Source organism: Melospiza georgiana, chromosome 16 (genome assembly GCF_028018845.1).
Source record: "Melospiza georgiana isolate bMelGeo1 chromosome 16, bMelGeo1.pri, whole genome shotgun sequence".
In the NCBI taxonomy this organism is placed as follows: domain Eukaryota; kingdom Metazoa; phylum Chordata; class Aves; order Passeriformes; family Passerellidae; genus Melospiza; species Melospiza georgiana.
Genome location: NC_080445.1, coordinates 213,605 through 240,706, shown reverse-complemented (window position 1 = coordinate 240,706; position 27,102 = coordinate 213,605). Strand labels below are relative to the sequence as shown.

Below are 27,102 nucleotides of genomic sequence, written 5' to 3'. Positions count from 1 at the left end.
AGGCAGTTGTCATGGCAAGAGCTGTTACAGTACAGCCTGTCAGCCACAATCTGTCTTTGGTAGAGGGATTTCTGTGCTAGACCTGCCCCAGTCCAAGGAGCACGGCAGGCATCCTAAGGAGCTCCTGTCCCAGTTTAGTGATGGATCAGCCACTTCCTTCACCCTGTCTCTACCCAATCGTAAAGAGCAGGGCATTCATAACAGTGTGGTATTTGTCCTCTGATTGAAGGCTACCAAGTTGTTGACTAATACATAGCACTGGGATTTTCCTACTTGGTGCTGTTTCCCCAGGTCTTAGAAATGGGGAAATTCACTATAAGCTGAAGGGTTTGAGGTTGACTGCTTCTCCCCAGCTCAGCTTCTGCTGGTTTCACTTGCAATGAGCCACCCACACAGCAGCAAGAATTATAATGAGGTGAGAAAGCACTGGACGGCATTCTGGGGGTAGAATTTCCACGCCTGGGTCAGCCTTATAACCAGTCCCCAGTTCTTGTTTTGACACCCTAGGGAGTTTCTGTGAGAACCAGATGTGCGTTGGCCATGGAGCCAGTGCCTGTGGTAAACAGCCAGCTGAGGTCTGGAGGAGGTGGCTTGTACTGTCCTGCAAGTGCTGACCGGTGCACGTCTGGCAGGCCCTGGGCTTGAAGGTTGTGCAGGGCCGTTCACTGCTGCCTGGTCTTTCCCCTCCACTGCCTGGCTGAGGTGCTTCAGAAACACATAGCATGCTCCTCCACAACATGACCGGGGGCAAGGAAGCCATGAAATGCCTTGTTTCCTCTGCTATAGCAAGAATTAGGATACACAGTTTGGCCTGTGCTGACTATTTCATGGCCTCATTCTGAGCTATGCTGTGCCCCTGCAACAGACACCATTGTTCAGAAGTATTAGGAATTCTTCCTACTTCTGATCAAGCTGCCTTTGCTCTTCTTGCAACTTAAAAACTTAACTTGTAAGAACTGCTGTTTGTACAACTCTGGCTCTGCTCCTATATTGGGTTTGTGTAGCAAGATTTTATAGTGGAGGGGGGCTACAAGGGTGGCTTTTCTGAGAAGCCACTCCCTTCCTGCCTTTTCTCCTAAAGGCACGTCACTTGCTGCCAGTGACATGAGAAGTCACCGAATGTATTAGGACTGCATGATCTGTGGTTTACAGATGCAGCTGGCCACCCCCCTGCAGCTTGCTGTGTCAGGCCTTTGCTTTGCACATGCTGCCACAGCCGAGGTTGAAGACAGCTGGTGTGTTTTTCACGCTGTGACAGGTGCCAGAAACTGCCTAAGGCACGCTCCATTGCTGCACCAGCCCCAAGCATGGAAGAGCTGCAGCCAGGCAGGATATGCTGATTTTTGACAGCTGTGGTAAAACAGAGCTCCATGAGATGCAGATGAGGATCTTGGCATGAACAGCTGTGTGCCAGGAGTAGAGTTCCAGTCTTGGTGTGTCCCCAGTTGCAGAGATCTGGGGACAAGCTGATTAATGTTGCCTTAAGAGGGTCAGTTTCTGCCAACCTGCGTGGAAGGAGCGTGGAGTTCTGCCAGCAGTGCCAGCTCAGGTGAGCACTGTGGGAATGCGTGAGTCTTGCTGACCTTGTGCAGAGATGCTCTGGGCATGCTTTGCATGGTGCAGCTGCGGATGTTGGGTTCGAGCTGAGCAGAGCTGTAGGTTTCTGTTCCAGATGGTCAGGGTGAGTTCACAAGCACAGTCATTCCTGTTTCTCTTTACCAGCATGTGTTGGGTGATTTCCTAAGAGAAGATACAAGCCTCTGTGCAATCTCCTCCATATGAGCGAGACGTACGTGGCCACAGCTCTGTGAAGGTAAGCTCTTTTCCTCAGGCTAGAGCCAAAGCGAAGTCCTTTTACAACAGCATTCATGGAGTATGGGTTCAGACTCCATGGATATTGGGGAAAACAAGAGGCTGACCCCAGTGTTGATGGCTACAGATAACTAGCAAAGGCAGAAGGGAGGAAGGAGGGCAGGATACTGGGGTCTCTGCAGGTGACATTCAGTATTCCCCAGACTGAAAGCAATGCACTCCTCCCTCCCCTGCAGCATCCTGTATCAGCTCACAGCCACCACCTCTAGACCTTCAGTGTTTTTCAACCTGCTGCTTTGCTGACTAACACCTCCGCTTTCTCCCTGGCTCATTCATATTTTAGCTTGTTTCCTGAGCTTTGAGGTGGTTTCTTCTATTGCTTTCCCTTCCAGTAGAACACTGTTACTCATGTCTCAGCTGTTCCTTCTGCCGTTTTTCACTAATTGTAATGTATGATTATCTTCCTCCTAAATGTCACCAGCCAGTAATGGTGCCTTTGACTCTAAAGTTATGCCAGGTCTGTATTTTTGATGCTGCTGGGGATATTGGTTTAATTCTGTTATGACAGGAAGAAAGTACAGAGGTAGTACTGTTTCTGTGGAGTTTTTTCTCTTTTTCGTCAAATCATGAACATGATAACTCCAAGCATGACTGGTTTTATATCCTAGAGAAAGAATTGTCAGCTCTGAATGTTGTTTTTTCAATGATTTATCTTGCTGATAAATACATAATGATGTTGCCCTTCTTCCAGTGATGGCAAAATGGTTTTGGGTCGTGAATAACAGAAATCTACCAAGCTTTCCCTTGTGTGCCCTTCACACTTGCTTCTTGGTGAATATTATTGCTGCAGGCTAGGCTGAAATTACACTTTTTATGAGTTAAATTTGAGAAAAACAGGCCTTTTGGTGCAATGTGTTTAAATTTATAAAGCTATTAGTCTTAGAGTGCTACCAGTGTTCCTGTTTTTAAAGTTAGCTCTGTAATATCAAATACATATTATTGCATGGTTTAAAAGTAGTATGGCTTGTGTCTGCCAGACTATCACTCTTTGGACTGATCAGACATGCTGCTCTTTCCCTCCCTCCTCTGCACAAATAACAATATTGGCACACCTTGGAGAGTCCTGTGTAATCAGGGGGCAAAAGCTACAGCACTGTCCTAGTGTGCTATCCTCACAACAGAAAGGTATTACTTCTGGGAAATTTCTGACTTAGCCACGCAGCCTCATTAACCCTGTACTGTCCCACACTGCACCCAAGAGAGGTGGCAATCTCCACAGCCCACAGGCACCATCAGCTGAGACAAGTGTTTTCTAGAAGCTTGGGCCTGACATTGTGCCTGTGAGTGATCCTCAAAGCATGCAGAAGGGAGAGCTGGTCTTTCACAGAGGCCGCTCCAAACACAATGAGGAGTAGCTTCTGGATTGAGTTCATGCGACCATGCATGCCCTGACAGTGTGCAACCAGCTCAGTTACCAGCAACTGCCTGGCAAGCATGCTCAAGAGCTGCCTGCCATGGCCTGAACATTCCAAAACATCTGTTTTTCAAAGGGTGAGTCAGACGTTTGGAGGGCTTAACATGGAGCTCCCTCATTGTGCATCCTGCTGCTTTGTGCCAACTTCACTGCTGCAGTCTTCTTGGGTTATTACAGTTCCTTATTCTTGCTCCTAGCTCCTCCTACCTCCACGCTGTATTGTGTGTGCCAAATCCTTCCACAGTGCTGCTCATTTCCCTCTTGTCCAAGGATACAGTGAGTGTGTGTGTGTTCCTTGAAGCCCCTTTAAAGGTATGATTAGGTGAATTGGTGGATCCTCCCTCAGCATCAACCTTGCCATCTAAAGAGACCCGGCCCAGACACAAGTCACAGGCGTGAGATACAGCAGGGGTGAGCCCCTCACCTGTGTAGGAGCCAGATGACCTCCCTGCCTGTAGTCTAAGGACTGGTGCTGTTGCCCTGATCTTGGGCCGTTTTGGGAAAGGATGGAAGCTGAATGCAGTGGTCTTTGACTGTCTCCAATGTGGCACATGCTGTACTATGCAGTTTGGCTTAGCCCTCTAATACCTTGACACTGATGCCTCCTCACTGCACAAATCTAAGCCCCACTATGACCTTTTAGATATGAGGCTTGTGAGTTTTTATCAGCTCTCCCACCCTTTTCTCATGTAAGAAAGCAGAACAGTACAGTAATAAATGTTGTGTGGGTGTTTGGACCTGAATTCATCACCTCCTCTCACCACATCCTTCTGTTGGCACAGTAATACTGATACAGTGGTGACGTCAATCTCCACTTATCACTGTGTATTCCAATACACCCGGCCTTGGTTGTGCATAAGTCGGCTTTGCTCTTCCTCAGTGCTAAGGAGCCCCACCTGCTCCTCAGCTCCCCAGGTGGGGTCTGCAATTGCAGTAATGATTTAACCAGGCTGGTCATGGAAGTGTTGGAGGGCTGAAATGCACAGAACCGGGCAGGTAATATCCATGTTTCCACCAACTCTCCCTGCTGCTAGTTTGTTCCTGCTTGATGTTGCAGCTTCACTATAAATCTTTCTTATAGCTGATGTGGCCCTTGTGGCCCAGTGTCATTGCTCTTAGCCTCTGGACAGTCAGGGCACCCCTTTGTCTCCCTGTTGCTTCAGCTTTCTGATTAGATGGCAGTGTGCATTGATAATGATTTTTTTTCAAGAAGAAAGCTTATTTGGGCATATAACTGGTGGACTGTGTCTTCCACTCTTTTTTTGCTTGGGTGCAAAAAATTAATTTTCTCATGTTTGGAAATATTTTTTCCTTTCTTTTTTATTACTTAAACTGAGTTCTTAATTCGTTTTGATTTGGAGTTTGGGTTTTTTTTGTTTGTTTTTGGGGGATTTTTTTGTGGTGGGTGGTTTTTTTGTTTTCTTTGGGTTTTTTACCTTTTTTTTGTGTGTGTGTTTTGTTGTTGTTTTGGGTTTTTTTTTTTTTTTGTTTTTTGTTTTAAGTACATACATTTCCTGAAAACAGTTCAAACTGTCAGCTTAGACTCCATCAATGTTTGGCAGCTTATAGCATCATATTTCCAGATTCTTAACAAAAATAATCTTGATAAATGTCTGTCTGTATTGGTCCTATTTCCTGTTCTCTGGTATATTAAAAACTTGTAGCATCATTTACATGTGTATATTATGAATGGCTACTCAGCTTTATTGCTGTGATCTCATGAGGATATTACAGAGTTTGCAGATGTGGTACTTGGCAGCTGTAAAATGTTTGACATTTTATAACAAGTGTCTGTGTTGCAAGGATGCATGAAGCTGATTCTGAGTCCCCATTTCACAGACTGAGAAAATGAAACGAGGCGGTAGAAAGGACTTTTCTAATGCCAGACTGGGAATAAGTTCCTGCCTTTGCTCATTGCCCACTGCCCTTCTTTCCTCCAGGTTAACGATCACATGCTGACAGATAAAAGCAAATAGGAAGGGTGTAAAAAATGGAGGGATGTAGGAAAGGTGGGGGCCCCAGTAATAGACTGGGATTGAAGCTTGCAGGGGCCTGACACTGGAGCATGCTTTAGAATTAGGGCTGCTATACATCTCCATTGAAGTCATGAGGTCTTTGGCATCAAACCCCACCAAGAGGCTGCTGCAGAGCTGCAGCTTTCCCAGCTCTTCTGCACATGTCTGTCCATGTCCCCTCATAACAATCTGGAGCACAGCCAGGAGGTCAGACAGTTTCAGCAGTACTGAAACTGTCTGTGGTGCTCCTAGAGGTCAGAGTCCCTTCCTACCACATTGAGGTAGGGAAATAGAAGAAGATAAATGTTGGACTAATCTGTGGGCGTTGGCAAGGGTAAGAGATGGAACAGTGGCATCCCAACTGAGGAAGTATTGTCTCTTTGTTTCAGCTATTTTAGCAGATCCTACTGGTTTTCTTATTTTTGCTACTGTGCTCATCTTCATGAATCTTCCTTCTAGATTACAAGGCTGTATGCTAACCTCCCACCGTTGTGTAATGGCAGTCTCTGGTAACTCTGTAAGACATTTACCCAATCATCTACTTGGGCTCCTTGCTTTGACTTTTTCCAGTTAAGTCCTGCCTGTCCCTTCAGGTCAATGGTACCATTATCTGAGCGGAGAAAGAAAAGTAGGGGAGGTCCTTGAAAGAAACCACAGTCCAATAGGTAAAGGCAGCAAAGACTTTCCTTGCATTGGTCTGTTCATTTAGGCAGGAATAAGCATAAAAACAGGGAGCTACTGCAATATCGTGAATACGAAGCGTGAGAGGCCCTGCCAGTTGGATTCTGAAATAAGTGGTGGGTCTGCAGACCTCTCGGAGGGCCCAGCCTTTCCCTTTCCTTTTCCTTTCTCTTTTCTTTTTCTTTCACAAGTTGCCTTTCTTCGTTTTCTATGGTGGCCAAGAGTGTGGAGCATGACAGTCACAATACTAAGTGATGCTGAGATGGGCTCATGGTGCAGCCAGTCTCAGCATGAAGTCAAATGAGCAGGTTTCAGATAGCAGGATAACAGCAGGCCTTCCTCAAAAGAATGTGGGTTTGGAGAAGAGCTATGGAAGATGGGTGAGATCACAAGATGGAGTTAGACAGTGGACTGTATCTCAGTGCCTAGGGACTGCACCATCAAAAGTAGTGGTAATGATGAAAGTTATTATACAGAGAAAACTTGGAGAGCTTGGACCAGAGGGGTCAAGAAAAGGTGTTTACTCAAGGCAATGTATGATGCAGAAAGAAGGACTGGAGTACAAAGGTAGAGAGTCTGCCCTGCCAGTGGCAGCGGGTGAGGGAGGATGGCCGGGTGTCTGGGGCTCCTTGCTGGGCTGGAACAGTGCTTCATGGGCTGGGTTTGTTTGGCAGGAAAGAAGGGGCAGCAGCTGCATCATTGCTCCCACAGCAGGGTGTGACACCTGTGTCTGTGGCACCTCCAGAATGAGTCTTGCTAGTCTCACCTGGGCACTGACACCCTGAGAGCACATCTGTGAGCTCACATGAGGCTGCAGGGGCTTTCTGGTGACTGCTAAATTTGTTTTGCTTTCATTATTTGAGTAAACCTGGGAAATTTTTAAACTCCACAAATGTTCCCCAAGTCTTAAAGGCTTCATGGGTTTCTCTCTGCTGGGTGATTGCCTGGGTATTTGTTGCTTGTGGTGGATGCTGCATATGCACCCCAGGACCTAAATACCTTGAACTGCCCATATGAATACAGGCAGAGGGACAAACAGATTGAGACCAGCTCTGCTGGCAAGGACCTGGGGGCAGTGGTGGAATAAAAGCTGTCCATAAGCAGGCCATATGTGCTGGTAGCCCAGAAACTCCTATGTCCTGGGGTTCTTCCCCAGTAGTGTGGGCAGCTGATGGAGGGGATTCTTCCCCTCTACTCTGCTCTCTTGGGACCCTGCCTGGTGTTCTGCCTTCAGGTCTGGGCCCCCCAATGTGACGAGCATGTGGAACTGCTATATTGAGTCCAGAAGAGGCCACAGAAGTGCTTCAAGGGCTGAAGCACCTCTGCTATGTATGACAGGCTGAGAGAGTTGGGCTTGTTCAGCCTGGAGAAGAGCAGGCTTTGAGGAGACCTTACTGCAAATTTCATTATTTAAAGGGAGCCAGTAAAAAAGATAAGGACAGACTTTTTAGCAGAGTCTGTTGCAACAGGACAAGTGGTGTTGGTTTTTTAAATTAAAAGGGTAGATCACACTATGTGGCGTGGCATATGGGCCCTTCCTGTTGTCTATGCATCCTTGCAACTTGTTTTCAATGAAATTATGTTGCCAAAATAATACACATTGCTTCTCCAAAGTCTTGCCCCATTTAAGAATAACTTGAGAAAACAGTGCTGAAGTCTGTGCCAGGTATCAAAGCCAATACTCTGCAGAGAGCATATTTTAAGTCTTTCTGTGCACATCCATGTGTTTCTATAAATATTTAAATACTGTGAAAACACAGCCTTAAATACATTATATGACTTGAGGGCTTTGTCTTGGAGCAGGGGCTGTGGGTTGAACAGTCATTTGTATGTGATGCCATTTCCTCTGTTTTAAACATCCTGCTGTCATCTTCTCTGAAGACTTTCTTGTAGGTTCTCTTCACTATACCATTAGGGCAGCCTTTCCCTGCAGTCAGTACTGTACATTGTTCTGTCCTATGCTACATGGGAGTCTAGGTTTTTTGGGTTTTTTTCTTTTTTTTCTCTGGTCTGTCTTTCTGGAGTCCCTTAACTAGATATTTCATGCTTATTTAACTACAGGTAGGCTAAATCAATGAGTTCTCACTGGCTTTCCTCACACAGACCCACAATGATATTCAGACTCCATTTGGCCAATTCACTGTGTAGCTGTTTAATCTGCAGCAATGTCACTTCTAGTGGCAAGCCATTCCTAGCTGCAAGATACTAATGAAGAAAAAATGGGTTAGCAATTAGCACAAGAGTCTTTCTTGTTGCCTGGATAGCCTGAGCTGCAGTCGCTTTGCTGCTTTCTCTGTGCATGTGCTAGCAAAGAGGAAAGATTTCACAGACCCTGCTTATGGCAAGTTGGCAGGCTGTTGGTCATAACCCCCTTAGCCCATGGGAAAGATACACACAGAAGAGCTGAAGTTAATTGTCTTAATAAGGCCCTCTACTTTTATATGTTTAAATGAAAGCAAGATTAATTCCACCTTAACCTTAATCAAATAAATGTCTGAGCAGAGCTCTAAATTGTGGGAGTATTGTTTGTGGTTTTTTGTTTTGTTTGGTTTTTTTCTTCCCCAGGACATCCAGTGAGAACCACCATGAAGAACAAACCGTGGCTTCAGAATATTTTCATCTGCCTTTTATTCCAGTACAGTAAGTCCTCAGATATTTCTTTCAGATTGTACAACCACAGGATTTATCTTAGTGACCATACGTGCCAGCTCTGGTGAGATGTGCATGGCACAAGGTTGCCATGGGACAGCAAGGGGAGGATGAGGTCCTAGGCGAGAGAGTTCCATGCAGTAGTGAGTGGAGGGCAGGCACAGGAAGGTGCACAGCTGGGCAGAGTTCAGCCAGGCTGTATACGGCTCTGGGGAGCAGCACCTGGGGAGAGCCTGCAGAGGCAGTGCCTGCCCTGCACTGAAATGTCTCCTAGTGACATTAGAGTAGGATTTCCCCCACCAAAAGTACCCTTTGCTGTAGAAAAGGTTCTGGTGGCCAAGACCAGGATATCCCCAGGGTTGCTGTTGTCTGGTCAGCCAGGATCAGTGCAGTGAACCTCTCCTAGTCTGAGTCCCTTTGCCTGGGACTGGACTGTGCATACAGTCACACCCCCTGCCCCCCCCTTTTTTTTTCTGGCTCCTACCCACACTGCAAACTCCAGCTGACTCAGACCTGACTTTCTGAACAGATCAGCTGGACAGAAAAAGGCAGTGACAACCATGTCTGCAGGGAACCATGCAAGTTTAGTATCTTACCTGCTGCCTGTAGGCAAAGTATTGGACCTGCCCCAGACCTAAATAAGGAGAAGAGATGCATTCAGAATTATATCTTTCTATCACAGGGGATCGCTATGATGTCTGGTCCAAGTTTTATGTGATGCAAGCCAGGGAATTACCATGTACTAATTTCAGTTTTGATAAATCTAGATCTTACTGTTAAAAGTATTTGAGTTTTGTTTCTGAAGCTGCCAAGGAGAGACATTTCTCCTAGATCTAGATCCTAGATCTAACTAATTGGTTTTAGGATACTTAATTATTCCTCTCCCAGTGAAAAGCTGTCATCTTAATTTTTTTAACAGAGTCTTGCCCAAAGATACCCTTGCAACTTACCAGCTACCTAGGAATAGTAGTCTGTCCACCTACGAATAGTGATCTGTTTGACTAATCAACTTAATAACCTAGAAGAAGACTAATTACTGATGATTAATAGCCTATTAATACTTGCTGCCCTTTCTAAAAGAATTCAAGAGTTTCCTAACCCCATTTTTTTTTAGGAGAATAAAGTTAGGCTAAAAGAGAAAAAGTATGTTGCCTAGGATTCTGAACTAAACAGCACTTGGTCCAGGACTCTCAGAAGAGTCTATTGAGGGCTCAAAATAAAATGTGAGAATTTAGTTAAAATTTAAAAAAGAATTCTGAAGTCAATATGAAATTAAAAAGTCAAAATAAAGGTTTAAAAAAATCATATGTACATCCTTGGGACCAATCTGTTGCAAATATCCCCAAATTTCTTCTGCCACCATCCTAAACCTTTGGGTTAAGAAGGATTTTGTATGCAAATCTGAGTGCTGCCCAGAGCTTGTGTAGGGAGAATAGCATGTGCTCTGATACATGAGGACTAGGAAGTAAATGTTGGATGACTTCAGCTGGGAAAAGTTGGACTTTGTTTTCCGCTGGACTTACCCCACCCTAGAAGGAGGCTGCACCCTCCGCTGGACACGCCTGCTGTTCATTGTGCCTGTCAATGCAGGCAGCCTGTTTGTGTGGACAGCCATTTAGTCTGGAGGGCAGAACCGATGTTTCTGGTCCTTCATTGCACACACTGTCTGCCTTCCATGGTGGTTCCCTGTGTACAGCTTCAGCTGTAAGATTGGGCATTGGGGTTGTTGAGCATATCACGTTAACAAACAACACTCTGGACATAAGCATGTTGCAACAGGGGAGGAGGAAGCAGGGAGTGCAGCTTCTCTAACCAAGAAAGCAGCAGAACAACAAAGGGAAGTGAGCTTGCGGCATGGTTAGCATCAAAGGGTTTGGTTGCCTGAGGGCTGCAAAGTAGTGTGTTCTCAGGAGGCTGGGAGCAGCCTTTACAGTAGGGGAGGACACATGCTTGATTTAAGTATGGATGTAACAATCATGAGGGTTTTCCTAGGTGAAGAGCATTTTATTCCCATCGAAAATGGGTACTACTTTACGTGTCAGAAATGAATGGTCACTGCAGTAGGCATGGTTTGAACCAGCATGGCATGCTGCATCACCTGCAGGCCTTTCCTCATTCAGCCATTTCCTAGTGTAATGGTGGTGGTTCTTGTCAGCCCAGGGAGCTGTCAGGAGGGGACTTGTCAATGCAGACATTTCTCACTGTGCTACTATCTTACCTGCCTTGAAATCCACGGAGATAAGTGTGTTATGTACAGGACAATTGTACTTTTACAAAGCACGCGCTCTCTGAGCAGAGCTCCTGCAGAGCAAGTAGAAGAGTATAAATGCTGTTTTGTGACCACTTTCAAAAAATTACTTGATTTTCCTAATGACCATATATGTATAAGTTCTACAATTGCATTTCAAGTTCTCTTGAGATGTCTGTAATTAATAAATTGTGCTTATCGGAATGTTTTGTAGAAATTACAGTAACTACAAATTTGCAGTATTTTTATTCCCAAATTTCATTAAAAATGTACTTCAAGATTCTAGAGCTGGACATAAAAAGTATTGATACTGCAGATATCAAGCTTTAGAAAACAGAAAAGAGAATGGCAAAGAAAAAATTACTAAAATAGCACTCGAAAAAATGTGTAAAGTGCTATGTAGATGTACAATGAAAACTAGACTAGCAATGAACAGTACTCAATTTTGAAAGTGGTATCATTAAAATGTTTGAATATGCTACTGTTTCTTGCTGGGTTTTAGGCCTCTTCTATGTGCCATATAAGCTAAGATTCCTGCAGAAATATGTGACTCTGCTGTAGTGATTCTACAGGAGTCCCAATTTGGGCATTTCCTGATTTTGGCTGCTACAGCGTTTTTAATAGGCTTTTGTTTGACACTTATCTGGCCATCAATGACTTGTCACCCTGTCGAGTTGGAACATGTCTTAAGCCCCAAAACTGGAGACTTTGAGTGGGAGGGAGGGCGGTTGTCAGAGACTGGTCTGTTTCCTTCAGATATAGTGGGAACCCTGAGGAGTGCATATGTTGATTTATCACAGAAGTTGATATTGCATTTTCTCTTTCCAAACCTACAGCTGTGTGTTGTGAAAGCCTCACTTGTTTTGTGGACTATGTACAGACGCTGTCCTGTATCCTGCGAGATGAGTTGGGTGCTGGTTCATACAATCTCACTGCTACATGGTATGTCTTGGTGGGATGAGCAAGTCCAGTTAGCAGAAGCTTCTATATGGCCATAGCACAGTGGTGACCTTCTGTCCTCTTTGTTCGGGAGAAATCCTGGTTTTGCTGCCGTGCTGGTTTTTTACTTGGTTTTTTGCACCGCAGTTACAAACTGACTTCTTCTCTAGCAAAGGACCCCTGGTTCCTGTCTGCACTGACTGTGCTTCTTGCTGCTGACTGCTGTGCTGGTTCCAGCTTCCTTAGCATTGCCTTCTCTGCTACCATGGGAATACCTTGCCCTTTGCTGCTGTTACAAGTGAAATATCACCTCTGTGCATTGGCAGGGCTCATGTAGATTGTCCAGTCTGCTGCTGTTCTGTCCCAGCAAGGAAGTGGATGCAGTCTTGGGCTGTGTAGCCCTGAGGAGCACCTTTCCTTTCCAGAAACACTTTCCTATTTCTCTCAAAGATGCTAAGCTGAGCAAGTAGAAGGGGAAAAAAAATGTTTTGAAATTCAAAGATAATTTTTTATTTGAACATGTTGATTTTTCATTGTAGTAATTTCCTGTGCCTGGTGGTTCAGCAACAAATTAATCCAACTACCGCATGTAATACATGCAGACTTCTTTATTTTGGCTTTTTTAGGGTTCCTGAGGAAGATCCAGAAAGTACGGTGGCAGCCTGCAGTCTCGTGCAATTGTCAAGAAACACCAGTCACACACAGTACATGTGCACTGTGGACATGACTGAACTCCTAGCAGATACCAAAGTCCAGGTGGATGTTACACAGATAGCTGATAGGCAGCACGTGCTTTCCAAAGAATTTTATTTGTCAGACAACAGTAAGTACAAAAATGGTGAATTCCATAAATACTCTTTGACTTTATGTGCTAGGATAGTCTGGACAAGGATGAGAGTGGCAGCAAGCAGTGTGGGGTTATGTTTGCTGTACATTCATCTACAGAAAGCACTGTACTCTTATTATTGCTATTGTGCTTGAGCTTCAAGCTGGCTTGTTCCATGCTTTTTGTGTGGAAATTCCTTTTCCCCATGAAGCAGTAGGTGATAAATATCCACCTTAGACCAATCTCATACCTAGGCTATGCAAGAGCTTGTTCTTGGCTAGATTCTAGAGGGCAGGAGGAATTACTTTATAACAAATGTCACAAATGACAGAATCCTTAAAATGGTTTGTGTTAGAAGGGACCTTAAAGATCACTCAGCTCAACTCCCTGCCATGGGCAGGGACACCTTCCACTAGACCAAGGTTGTTCCAAGCCCCATCCAACCTAATCTTGGACGCTTCCAGGGATGGAGCAGCCACAGCTCCTCTGAGAACCTATGCTAGTTCCTCACCACCCTTACAGAGAAGAATTTCTCCCTGATATCCCATCTAACCCTGTCCTCTGTCAGTATGAAGTCATTCCCCCTTGTCCTATCACTACATGCCCTTGTCAAAAGTCTTTCTAGAGCTCTCTTGTAATATCCAAGGAGCTGGAGGCTCTCAAAAGGCTTTTGCAGTGGACACCTGAATCAACATGACATTATTTTGTGTGGCACAAGGTTTCCCAGATGTACTGGATGTGGCAGTTCCCCTTTCTGGGGCAATTCCTAGTCATTTCTCCTGCATGACATGCAGACGAATGCAATCATGTAGCTTACTTGGTGGAATGCTGGTAAGTTCTGGGCTGTGTATCAAACTGTGAAAAAAAGGGAGTGGTGAGCCAGGCAGATGGGTATCAGGCAGATAGATGTAGGAAAAGGATTTTTCTGTTTGGCTTCTTCTGAAACTTAACTTGAGAAACCTCATCTTTTTGACAAATGCCTTAACATTTCAGGAAGCCTCCTTACTCCCACTGACAGACTAGAGATTGGGTAGTGGTGCTTTGCATATCTCCTAGAGGCCCTCATCCAAAGGCATCATAGCTCAGCGGTGGGCCCTGCAGACTGCTGGAGTTTTGCACTACTGCTTTTCACTTTATGAACACTCCCTGCAGGGATACAAAAGCTTGCTTTTTGAGCAGGTGGGGCATGGAATTGCAGTGGGTTTATGCAGTGTCTCCTAGCCTCAACTTTTCCTCATGACTCTGTTACATTGAGGGGTATTTCCCCAGTCTTGTGAGTGATTGTGACTTCACAGAGTTCTTTTATGTCATGAGAAGAGCAAGGTGATCTACATTTTACATAATCTCCCAGGAGTTTATTAGCTCTGTGTACTATCTTTCCTTCTCCATAGGCAATGAGGAGCTTCAGAGACAAGCAGAAGATATATTCAGATAAATGTGGTCCTGACATCATTATATTCCTCACATGTGGGGTTCCATGCATGGCTGAGGACAGGAATGCTGTGGATGTTCTCTAGTGTAGGAAGGCCCACCACTGCTAGGGCAGCTTTGTTCCCTACTCGCTCTGCATTGCTGTTACCATGTTGGGCCATCTCTTAACTGTATAACACCATCCTGTCTTTCAGTAAAACCACAGCCTCCATTCAACCTGACCGCTTTGTTCTCAGAGGGTTACAATATTTCTTGGGAAACCATCTACCAGAACTCTTCCTTCTACTTTTTGAATGAGGAGCTGGAGTATCAGCTGCGGTACAAAAGAAGAACTGACACGTGGGAGGTAAGTGAGATGTCAGTTTAGCATCAGCTAGGGTGTACCAGAAAAGAGAAGGCCAGCACAACAAAGACAGCAGCACTGGTGGGAAAAAAGAGTTTTCATAATTTAGAAAAAATGTCTCTCTGCTTGACTGGGCTGAAAACAGGCAAATCCAAAACTTAATTGAGATGCAGAAACTGTGTGAGAAGTATTAGATCCTGTGAGGAAGACTGATAATTCATTTGATTCTCATGCTGTCCTGCCTGGAAGGCTCCCCCAGGATTGCATGTAGCTGCTGACCAGTCAGAGCATGGCCTTGCAGAAACAACATGAAAGCAGAAGAGGTTACTTTGCAGGCATCCTCACTGTGCAGCAGTGTGAGCAAAGTAAGAGCAGTCACTCTAGTGTTTGGTGTTTAATCATTCACAGACTCAGAAGACTAAAGCTGTTCATGAAGATAAACGGACATTGGTGATCCTGCCATGGGAACTACAGGCGGACACTGAGTACGAGTTCCAAGTGAGAGCTAGACCCCGGGAAGACAGTGACTATGGTGGCTTTTGGAGTGAATGGAGTTCTCCGCTGTCATTGAAAACCAGCCCTGCCGGTACATGCTGCCAGATCTCCTTGCCCTTTCAATTAGTCCAGTGTCAGAGAATGCTTTCAGAAATTTAATAAAATCTAATTAATTAGAACAAATTTTAAACAGTCCAGTGAAGACAGGTATGATTAGCTTCCTTACTGGTTATGTGAACCCCAAGCCTGGGCTGTCAGTATTGACGTTCTCACAGTGTGGCAAAAGAAAGAGTGTTTTGTGGAGTTGCTGTACATTTGGATACCGCTTGCAGGAGTGCAGCCTCTAGCTTCCTTTTCAGTGTCAAATGTCCAGGGTCCTATTTGCAGCTTTCAGAAATGGGAGAGGTCACCTCTACTGGGTCTTAGTGTTGTCTTCAGCTGAGGGAAGGGGGATCCTGCTCTCAAACCTGAGTTCTGTGTCTGGACTGTGATGTTGGGTCATGCTGGGTCTGGATGTTTTGTTTGGTAGCCACCACTCTGCAGTACTCTGCAGGGAGTTCACAGTATATGGAAGTACACTGATGCTTGTCATGGTGTAACAGAGGTTATGAAATAAGGAGCCTTTGCTCCAATAGAGCAAGTGCAAAATTACTGTGATCACTGCCAGCAGTATGTGCTGAGCTTCTCTGCTCTCACTGCTCTGCAGCTCAAACTGATGTATTACAGGGTTTACCTGGTGTAATGGCAGCATGGCCAGGCTCCATTTGCTAAGGGATGTCTGAGTACTGGATCTCAAAGATGCTGCTTTTCATCACAGGTGGAGAGCAGCTACCAAACCGTCATCTAGTCAACACCTGTCTCTAATCAGCTGCACTCTTTCACTTCACACATCATCTGTGGAGGTGTCCCTAACCAGGAGTCAGAACACCAGGGGTCTTTGTGGGAAGGAGCTGTCCTGCCCTAACTGTTGGCTGTCTGTTGTGCAGCCAAGTCATAGGGCAGCTGATGTGCTGCTCCTTTCATTGATGCAGTCATCACTGAGCACCCTCAATCAAACCTGCCTGGAGTACAGATGCCCAGGTGACAGCCTCAGTATGTCAATGAGAGAATCTGGGGTAGAAATTAATCATTTAGGTTGGAAAAGACCTCAAGATTATCAGGTCCAACCAGTCAAAGGTCCAACCTTTGACTGATGGCCACTTAATCAACTAGACCATAGTAGTAGGAGCGATGCCCAGTCTCTTGATCTCCAAGGATAGTGACTCCACCTTCTCCTTGGGCAGTCCATTCCAATACTTGACAACAATTTGCATTCCAAAACCCCTTTTCCCCCTCACCATCTCCTGATTATTGATCAGGATATAAATGCAAGGTGAGCCTGAATGACCTTGTCTCTTTCTCCAGCAGTGACACAGACAGCAGGCATGGAATGGCTGTTGTTGTTTGGTATTGTCGTGGCAATCATGGCTTCAATCGCAACATTTCTGGCCAAACAGCAGAGGTAAGAATGCTTCAGGAGGCAGAAGTTAATGCTTTTATTCTGCCTTGTTAAAGATGAGGTGTTCACATGCAGCCTTTCTTGAGTCTTGTATATCTATGAGTGGGCAGCTAAGAACCTGTGAGGGACAGCCAGGAATGGTCACTGGCTGATGTGCTGCCCCGAGTGACCTGCTTTTCCCTGTGACTCTGTTGCTGTTAGCTGGCTGGGCCAAGATGGTGGCACATGGGCATGAAGCAAGGGCCACACAGCCTTCTGAGCTGTTCTCCTCGTCTTGTCTGTGCTCTGCAGTTGCCAGATAGAGCACAGTAGCCAGAGCTGCCCCCTCTCAAAGCTGACATAGGTCTCTCAATGCTGGCTGGAGGCCTCTGTCCCTCTCAGAGGCTTCTTATGCCCTCGAAGAGATATGGGATGCTGACATGGAGGAGGGCTGGGCTGGTGCAGCAATAGGGCTGGCACAGCCTAGGTCCACAGAAGAATTGCATAGGTTTGTGGTCTGGCCTGCAGACCACAAACCAGCTCAGCCTCAGTGAAAATGCATTTCTAGCATGTAGTGCTTTTCCAGGAAGGAGAAAAACTGGAACCTCTTACCTCAGTGTAAATGTGTGTGTGCAAGTGCTGAGGTCTCACCTCTTGTGAGGTTCACAAGAAAGGCTATTAGATTACTCTGGCAGCATAAGACATCCTTGGAACCTCAGCTGTTGCTAACTCACAAGGCTGGGCAAGTGATTCCAGTTGCTTGAAATGGATCTAGAGATGCCTTGATTTGCATTTGTAATGTGTGATTAACCCCAAAGCCTTTCTCTTTTCCAGCTTGTGGAAGAAGATGGCTTGCATCCCAGACCCTGCTCCCTTTTTCAAACCTCTTTACATGGCTCATAATGGAGATTTTAAGGTATAAATGGGCTACTCAAGTGAGTGGAGTACATGACAAACTAAAAGGCCATCATGCTATCCTGAGCAAGGGATTTTCATTAGGGCAGTAGAAGGAGAAATCTATTTCAAAGGAATGCCAAACGTCTCCAGATATAAGAACCAGAGCTTTCCAGTATCTGTTCAGTGCCTTGAAAATCTTTGTTACATCTATACTCTTTATTCTCTGTAAGTGCTGTCTCAATGTGTGAGCTGAGTTCATGGGATTTCTGAAGCCTGGGATCCTGTTGGGAGTGTCAGAGAAAACCACAAAGCTCTCAGAGCTAATTATTTTCAATTACTTCAATTAATTCTCCTGCAGTTGCCCATATCTCATAATAACAGCATCCTCCTGTTATATTGGAGGAGTCAATGAATTTAATTTATGCCTCCAAAAGTGTAAGAAATTTGGTTATTTCTGTGGAACCTCAAACCTTGTGGTGCTAACCTAACCTCTCCCTGTGTTTCTTTTTCTGCAGAAGTGGGTTGGTGCATCCCATATGAAAATGACCTTTGATTTCTTTGAATGGGGAATAGTCCTTCCAGAAGTCCTAGAAGTTTACACCATGCATCCTTCCAACAGCACCCCACCGGAAGAGCTGCATGAGCTAAGAAAGAATCTGCCTTGCAAGCCCTGTGTGTCTTGCCTGACTACCCCAGGTCGTGGTAGCCAGTCACCGTGGTGCAGTGTAAACAGTAGTGATGGGACTGAGGACCAGTCATATGGGCATTTGTCAATTGATACAGTGACTGTGGCTGATGAATTTACATCTTGTAACTGCCAGTGCAGCTGTAATCATGTGTACAGGGAACATGACCATACCAACAAGGAAGATGATAGTGCTGGAGAACCCGGTTATCCCAAGGTTAACCTTGATGAGGAAGACAGAAAGATATCCAGTGACTTACATTTGGCTGATCTGAGTACACAGGACAAAATACTTGCTTCAGGCTCTGTGTCCACAGACCACCTGAGGAGCACAAGTGTCCCAGTCAACCAGCAAGGAGAAAGGGGAGTGGAAGGAGGTGTGGGGAGCATCCTAGAAGCCCTTTGCTTGCAGCCTTATCAGTGGGATTTGGAAAATCCAGGTTCTCTACCTTCTCCTGATGATGAAAGTGTTTCCTACAGTGAAGGCTCCTATGACTTCTTCCCTCACAATACAAAGCCTGGTGACAGTTATCCTTTGATCTGTGTAGATTTGGACACTATTGACAGTGGCTTTGTGGACTCAGACTGTGGAAGTCCAGTTGACTCTGAATTTGGGCAAAACAGTCAGACCATTTGTGGGTCCATCCCTCTTGAGCAAGAGGGGCAAGACTTTACACGGAGCTACGTCAAGCAGTGGGTCTCCTGCCGCTCTGAGAGCCCTGTCAGTGGGACACAGACAAACTAAGGACTGCATGAGTGTGGGGCCTTTTTCATAGTGTGCCAGGAGCAAACGGCTAGCAAAATTCAGAAGAGAAAAGTTTACTTTGTGTAAGCTCTATTGCATAAGTTGACACCTGTTAGGTGCACAGAAATATACCTGTTTCTATTCCCGCTTATCATATTAATGTCTCAAATTTATTGTGGTTGATTGTTCTTGAGTTTTGTTGGGTTTTGGTTTTTTTTTAGAATCACAGATCAACCCTCCCTTGATGTCAAAAAAAAAAAAGTTAGAAAAAAGCAACTGTACCTTGAAAATTATCCTTTGGCTTATATAGATATGAAAAATTTTTTGCAATAATCTTATAAAGAGTACAGAACTTTATTTTCCCTGGTATTCTCACATGACTTAAGAGTTTGGCTGCACATGGAACCTTAGAATCATAACTCATGGCAAGCACATTTGCTACGTTAAAGTTCCCCTACCTTTCCAAACAACATGTTGTTTGTTGATGTTACTTTTCCTTCTACTATCTTTGGCTCTTTAAACTCAGCTGTAATAGTCTGTTAATTACAGACTGGCTCCAGACCGGTCCATGGGGATCAAAACTAATTCTTATGAAATCATTGCAGAAATGCCTGTACTAAAGACTAAGGACGACTGAGGTTTCAGAAAGATTTTCCAGGTAGAGTCTGCAAATGAAAAGACTTCAAAATATATATAATTCTTAACAAGCTCTCACTACTTGGCTTTTCTATTGAGTCAGACTCTCTCCCTGTACTTTTCAAGCATTTTAATTGAGCAGCTTTTAGAATTTTGCCAAAATTATGGAAACATTGTCCTACCTGGATATGCCTGCCACTTCTGCCTTGGACTTGCTCTGCTGCAGTTAACAGGTCAGTAGGACAAATTTTGAGCAATTTCTGCTAGCTAATAAAGCCAAATATGAAACTGCACTGTAACCTTGAATCCGTTTTTCTCTCTGGCATCTCCATATCTCTGATTTGTCCAGGATACATGTCTTAAAAAGTCACTGAAGAGTAATACTGAAATTGAATGTGAAGACCTTCATCTTACATAGACATAGTGCTACTAACCCATAGACTGCTTGGCTCCAGAAGGTCGTATCTTGAGAGAACCTTTGTGGTGAATGATGCATGTTTGCAGTGTAGTAATAATCTGTTGTTGCTGTGTTACCAATAAACTCCCTTGCCTCACCCCTTTCTCTTACCTGAGACTATAGGCAACCCCGCAGCTCCCTAAACTGGGGAGAGCACTGTAGTAAAGAGAAGTTGTTTTCTTCATAGGTGAGTGCTGGGACAGTACTGCACTGCAAACTCTGGTTTGATTGTTCAGATCTGCCATGGTATTTTTTATGTTGATTTTGGACCTACATGACTTACTTTTGTCCATGTAGTTATTACTCCCCCAGTACATCCCTAGCTCACTGGCTTCCTGGGTACTGCTCTGAGATATATTAGCTTCTTTGGTTTCTTCCCTCCTTATTTTCCATTTTTCTTGTCATGTGCTGTGCTAAGTCATAGGAATAGCTGTCTTCATGTGCTGATGCATGCTCCCTGCTGCTACTGGTCCCTCACATGCCCTCCACAAGGCAGCAGAGAATCCAGCCGAGAATCACCCCAGCTCCACTGCCCTGAAGAGCTGACTGCCCGACACTATCCTATGAGGGCAGCTTGCATTGGGATCATCTTGATGCAAATGTGTACTGGACCAGAAGCATTTCTGGTGGTCTCAGCACAGTCTTCTGCAGCTTCATCTTGCAGCTCTTTTCACTTCAGAAACTACACTGTGGTAACTGACCCCAGGCTGCTTAAAGGAGAAACTCGCTTGTTTTTCTGGGGCCCTTTACATCTCAGTCCTGTGTGCTCTGTTTCCATTTGTATTGATAGCCCCAGAACTGCTGAAGGAACTGTTTCTGTTACTGGAACACTGTGCAGCTGTACATCTGATAGATGGTGGTGGTTCGGTGTTATGTTGGGCTGGAAATTATCTCTGCTCACCCTAGGAGGCAGACTTCATGAACAAGTGTGTGACACAAGGGTATTAAAATAAGGGAAGTAGTTCCCTTTGAAGCAATGTATAACAATTAAGCTTTTGGTCAGGGAGTTGTCACTGTGGATGTGGAGGGGTTTGAGGTGGGGGGTTTTCAAAGCCTCTCAGGAGCAAACTGCGAATGTCCCTGATCTAGCAGTTCTGATTTGGAATTTTTTTTTCCCCATAAACATGGGGCTTTTTGAATAGGGTCAAAAGGCAGGTACTGGGAGAAGCACCACAATCCATTCTGATGTACCAATTTGGAAATGTCCATCTCCATTTCTGCATGGCCCCTGCCTCCCTGTCTCTTGGCCACAGAAGCTGATACTGACAGACTGTTAGTCTGTTCTTTGACTGCTTCTCTCTCTCTGTTCTCTCACTAGACCCGTGTACAAGACTGTCTTGATGGATTCCTGGCCGTAACACTGCCATTGCATCACTGCTGCTGGGCATGGGAAGATCTGTTCCTTACACACTCTAGGATCAGGACAAGGAAGCACTGCAATGGTTGTTTGCCTTCGCTTCCAGAGCTGCCCTTTGAGCACAGTGCAGCAATCAGCTGTGGAAGAAGGACAGGGCAGGGAAGCTCAGGGGTGCTGCAGGGGTCTGAGCACAGTTGGGCACAGGTCTTGGCTGGAGGCAGTTTAGCCCCACATCCACACAGGGCTAGGAAATGTCTTTAGGTCACTTAGAAAGTTATTTTGTTGACCTATTTATATAAAAGTTGCAAGTAGATACTTTTCTATTCAGCAAATTACTTGCCCTTTTAAATGTTAATGCTTTGGCAGAAATTCCTTTTCTCCATGAGTAATGAGAAATTACATATATAGCTATTTTAACTGAATCTGATAATCAGAGCAGTTTTTCATTGGTTCTTGAGATTATCTTTAAAATCAGGCACAGTAAGCTATGTTTTATTATGCCACTGCTGCTACTGCCTGATCATCAAACCACACAGTTTGAACTATCAAGGGACAGAAGCAGAGTGAAAAGTGACATTTCTTTTTTGCTGGTAAGACAGTTTACCATATTTCTGTTCTATGCATTCCAGTATGTAATGTTAGGGGATGTCTATTGAGCAAAGTATTAAAAAATATTTCTTTATCTAAATGTGGAATTCTATATTGTTTCTTGAACTAGGAGCTTGAAGACCAGAAGTGTTTTTGCACTTTTGTTCTGATAGTTTGCTGAGCACAAAACACCACTGTTGCAATAATTCTGATGGATTGTGCTTGAAAGAAGGGCCATCTTGAACAAGGTACTCCTCTCTGACTGCAAGAGTTGAATGTAAAGGAATTCAGCCAAAATAGTCCTTAGTGTTTGAGACTTTGCAGATATGAGCATACTTTTTAAATGTATGTGTACATATATATGTGTGTGTGTGTGTGTGTGTATGAATATTGCTTTATTGCAATCATCATCTGAAGCAGCTTTCTTTCTGGGATCCAAGTATATCCCATCTAAAAGTACGTGGCTGTTTATGGGCATCAAATTGTTGGGAAAATGGCACTCTAAAGATGAAGAGAGAAAAAGGCTTGTTATATGGGGTTCTCTTGGATAATCTGTGCGGATAAGAAAATCCAACTACTTTTTCCTTATTCCCCAGGTTAAGTCTCACGTGAACCTGTTGTGCACATTTGATGTGTTTCTGTCAAACGTGTGCTTAGAGGCCTAGATATTCAGAAAGTAGATAAGGTATCACTAATTTTTCTTTAAGGACTTACAAAAGTATTTTCTTATAGGCAGGGATGATTGTTTGCAATGGGTACCCCTCCTAGTGCGCATACTAGCATGGCAGATTGCTCTGGAGACTCTGCACTTTGGGTAATCTTTGTGGATGAAGGGCTGTACCTGTTGGTACAGACATGTTATTGCCTGTCACTGTTTTACTTTGTTGGTGCTAGTCAGTGTCCTGTCTTTAGTGCCTGTTAGTGCTGCCTCTGGAAGAGATGTAAGCAAAGGAAGGGATTATGGCCAAGGGAGAGCAAGTCATTTATGACTAATTGCTAAAATGTAAGGAATGGAAACTGAGCATTCAAGGGTGCAGATCTGCTGTGTCTGCTCCCATTGTGCACCACTCATTGTATCAGAATATTCTGGAATAGCTTCAGCTGGAAGGGATCTTCAAACCCTCTGCCATGGGCAGCAACATGTTCTACTAGACCAGGTTGCTCCAAGCCCCACCCAACCTGGAACACCTCCAGGGATGGGGTAGGAATGTCTTTTCTGGACAACTTGTGCCAGTGTCTCATTGCCCTCACAGGGAAAAATTGCTGCACAATACTCCATGTAACCCTGGCCTCTGCTTGTTGGAAGCCATTCCCCCTTGCCCCATCACTACATGCCCATCTCCAGCTTTCTTATAGCTCTTTTATATATTGGAAGGGACTCTAAGTTCTCCTGGATCCTTCTCTTTTCCAATATGAAGAAGCCCAGCTCTCATCCTGTCTCCATAGCAGAGGGACTCCAGTTCTCTGATCATCTCTTTGGCCTCCTCCAGATTTGCTCTAGCAACTCCATGCCCTTCTTATGTTGAGGACCCCAGAATTGGACACAGTGGGGGTCTCACAAAAGCAGAGTAGAGAGGTAGAATCCTCTCCCTTCATCTGCTGGTCATGCTGCTTTTGATGCAGCCCAGGATACAACGGGCTTTCTGGGCTGCAAGCATGCATTGCTAGACTTTGTCAAGTGTCTTATCAGTATCAGAATCTTGCTCTGGGAGTGAGAACAAGCAAAACACATTTTGAAAGAGTCTAGAGCCACTGCCAAATCAGAGCCTGAAGTTTCTGACTTTCTCTGAGATATAGGTGAGCATACAAGATCATGTGAATGAGCTGCAAGAAGAAAAATTTACATTGATTAAGCAACAGACCTTATAAAAATGTTGATGTCAGAAGTGGAATAAAGCCTAGAACTCCCAGCTGTCTGCTATGGGCTGGCATATAATATCATGTATCAAAGGATACCCAAGCATATTGAAGAATCTTATGCACGTATCTCCATGCGAAATCCTTACTTCATGTTTTATCAGGCTTTTGTAAACTGATCTTACTTGCAGCCATCCAAGAGTCAGAGACACAAAAATCCTATTTTATGTCCATCCCTTTGAGCCCATTACATTTATCTACACATTTCTTCTATCTCTTTTCTCTATCTCATCAAGCATAAGCTTCTTGTCCCCACTTTTGAAGTCACTGACAGCTTCTTCTTGTCTTCCTGTCATCTCTCACTTCCCTATCTAGAAGTTAACTCTATGATGTTAGAGTTATGTTTAACTAGATCATTAAATCTACTTCTCCTAATCATCCTCCATACTACTGCTTGCACATCGAAGGTGCTGCTTACAATTCTGTTGGGCTACATCAACCTTATTCATCAAGTTTCCCTGTAAAGCTCTGCTTTACAAAGTTTCTGAAATCTAGATGATATCTAGGCTACCCACATGCTGAGACTGTGTTGTCAATGCTTGCACTACTTCCTCTCTCAGTGGTATCTGTCAAATAATTTATTTTACCTTATAAATTCTTATGAGAAAATGTTATCTTTTTATTGTGTGTTCAACTGGACCCCAAATCTGGGAGTAAATCCCAGAATATTAATTTCTGGTGATAGATTTAGCAGTAGCAGTTAGTCATTTGTCTTTCCGTTAATAAGCAGTTGAGAGCATTTGGAAAATCTGTGTTGTACAAATTCTAATTAAAATTACTTAAAATTGCTTTTGGGAAGTGTAGACAGGAACCACAGGACAGGAGGGGAAAGGCACAGATACAAGGCCTCATTTCCTTGAGCAGATAACAGGCAGAATTCTGCCCTGGAAACATACAGAAAGGATGGAAACACCATTGCAACCAACTTGAGACCACTTTGGAAATCAAGGTCATTACCACCTCCTGGTGCTGATAGACTGCTGGCAGCATACCTGATGTATCATTTCAGGGCATCATCTCAGAAATTTTGTCTCTTCCTGCAGAGTGAAGGTGGTTCTCCTTTCTTTCTTTGTAGTTTTCATACAGCTTTTCTGCCTTCACCGCAACTTTGTAGTGCTGCAGAAACTGGACATTAGAAAACAAGAAAGCAGCAAGCAGTCTGGCCCCCAAGACATCCGGCTAAGAAGTTGATTTGTCTTCCACTGCTAGAAGCTGCTGTAATTCTACCTGCGCTGCTAGCACTGGGCTTCCTTCTGAGCTAATAGGAAGACTACAAGTCTTGCACATGTTTAGGCGAGAGGTTTCAGCAATAAAGATACCTCCCCTTTGTAAAAATTCTTCATTTCTGTCTAATTGTATCTACCTTCAGTGTCCAACTACTGGACGCTTTCCAAATTTCTCTCGTAGATTTAAAAAAGAAGGAAAAAACATACTTTTCTCCTACCTGAAATCATCTTCTCATGCAAGGTACTTATGGCTGGTGTGAAATGACTACTTAGCCTTTCGTTTGGCTAAGTTAAAAAGATTTTACTTGGTCTATAACTGTTGATTTCTGAGTAAAGTTATCCAGGACTAAATCATTCACATCTCCCTTTTCAGAAGCATTTTCATATTGACAGCAATTTTTTATTTAAAGCATTGATTCCAACAGAAGAAATTAATTGTGTTTCAAATGCTACATGTAGTTGCAATAACTTTTCTTTTAATTTATATGTATCCAAAGTCTCTATGTTAGCTCCTGTAATTGTATTAATGTACTGCAGAATCTCATTCAGCTTGTTATGTGCTACTTCTTGAAATTATTTTCTGGTAAGTCTTTCAGAATTCAGTGCTCCGTGACCTAATTATGACTAACGTTTATGGCTTCTAACACAAAAATTTGCATTTAAACATGCTGTATTTGCCTCCAGAAGAGCCAGAGAGCCAGAAATGTCTAACACATTTCAAACGTTGCAGAACTGAACAAAGAACTTCTTGCGTGGGAGTGGGGAGAGTTTATCAAATTAGTAGCAATTACCTGGAAACATTCTGTCCTGGTTTACTTATCTTGACCTAAGTTTGTTTGTTTGTGTGCCTGAACACAACTTCTTGTAAGCACACGAATAATTCTACTTAATGCAGCTCTTTCTATTTCATATTTAGTCAGAATTACTGTATTTATCACAGGCACCATAAGCAAACCTGATTAGAATGATAAGCACAAGAGACTTCATGCCTCCCAGCTAAAATCAGCTAATGGTGACACTTCCTCTTAACAACCCCCACCCTGAAGAAAGTCTGCAGCAAAACAGGATATTTATGAAAAACCCGTAACTGAAGAGGTGGTGAAATGAAAGCCAGAAATACTCCTTTTCTCTTGATCAGTTTCTGAAACATTGTAATTATTTTACAATTTAATTCAGACAAGGGGAACTATAGACAGGCATAATCACGAGCAAGAAGTTATACATGGATGCTGTTGTCTAGCTTTGAGAAATTCATGACTGGAAGGATATTCTTGGTTATGGATCAGGTGGCTTAATCTCTTCAGTAAAACAATCCTAATGATTACTATATCACAGCCCTTGGTAAGCATAGGGTTTTTCTTGCACACTTCTATTCAAGACTGCTTCAGATCCTTTGTTGGTTAGAAATCATAATATTATTCTATAGTCAGGCTATACACACTTGGTCCTGTGCTAATGCTGTACTTATTTTTTTCTCCTATCCTGACATTCCTTCCCTTTTCCCCAGCTTCTTCTGAAAGAGAGATCATAATCTCTGGCAAGTTTTGTTTGGTATTGTTTTTTTCTTTTTTTTTCTTATAGTAACTAACCCAAGCTCTTTTGAGACTGAACATTCCACCCTCTTGTTACCCCAGCTGTAAAGCTCAGTTCAGTGTCTGTGCTGGTCAAGTAGTGCAAACATTGTTCCTTCAATATTTTTTTTTACTTTCAAGAAGCTGTTTTTGTTTATACTGATTAGTGATCTCTGTCTACAAACTCACTCTAAGTTTTCTGGGTTTCAGGCTCTTTGGAGCAGCCCTCTCCTTGCAGTGGCGTTGGGCTCATTTGCTGTGCTCAGGTAACAGCAAATAATGCAAACTGGAAACATCTTTTTAAAACACCACATATTGCTACATATATCCATAGGTCCATATTCTTCATATTGCATGTTGCCAAAAAATCGTCAAATCAGAAACTTTTAGTGAAAAAGTGTAATTTTAAATTAAAACTTCATCAGGAGACAATTCAGAGAATTGAATTTTTGGTTAAAAAGAAAGAGAGTGAGCCCACAATAACCTTGTAGAGATGTAGAGTTCCATATTGTGGAAGATGTTCTTCAAACATCCTTGCATAACCCTTCAGTGAATTGGGATAATGACTAGGCCCTAAGTATTCTATATCTCCCAATGAGTGCTTTGACCAGCATCCTATCTGTTACTCTCTGT

The 27,102-nt window shown here is 43.8% G+C and overlaps 1 protein-coding gene across 2 annotated transcripts; it reads left to right on the top strand.

Annotated features, from left to right (window-relative positions):
- The first annotated feature begins 415 nt into the window (after nucleotides 1–415).
- On the top strand, nucleotides 416–19,641 carry IL21R (interleukin 21 receptor). 2 transcript variants are annotated; one of them, XM_058035890.1, is made up of 10 exons: nucleotides 416–1,549; nucleotides 1,723–1,813; nucleotides 8,548–8,622; nucleotides 11,716–11,821; nucleotides 12,445–12,641; nucleotides 14,270–14,421; nucleotides 14,827–15,004; nucleotides 16,318–16,414; nucleotides 17,225–17,306; nucleotides 17,803–19,641. In XM_058035890.1, exons 3-10 carry the CDS (start codon nucleotides 8,568–8,570, stop codon nucleotides 18,715–18,717), a joined length of 1,782 nt encoding a protein of 593 aa, XP_057891873.1. In that variant the 5' UTR covers nucleotides 416–1,549; nucleotides 1,723–1,813; nucleotides 8,548–8,567; the 3' UTR covers nucleotides 18,718–19,641. The 2 variants fall into 2 exon arrangements, with proteins under 2 accessions (XP_057891873.1, XP_057891874.1); XM_058035891.1 differs by having other exon boundaries at nucleotides 416–1,813; nucleotides 16,321–16,414.
- Nucleotides 19,642–27,102: the final 7,461 nt, after the last annotated feature.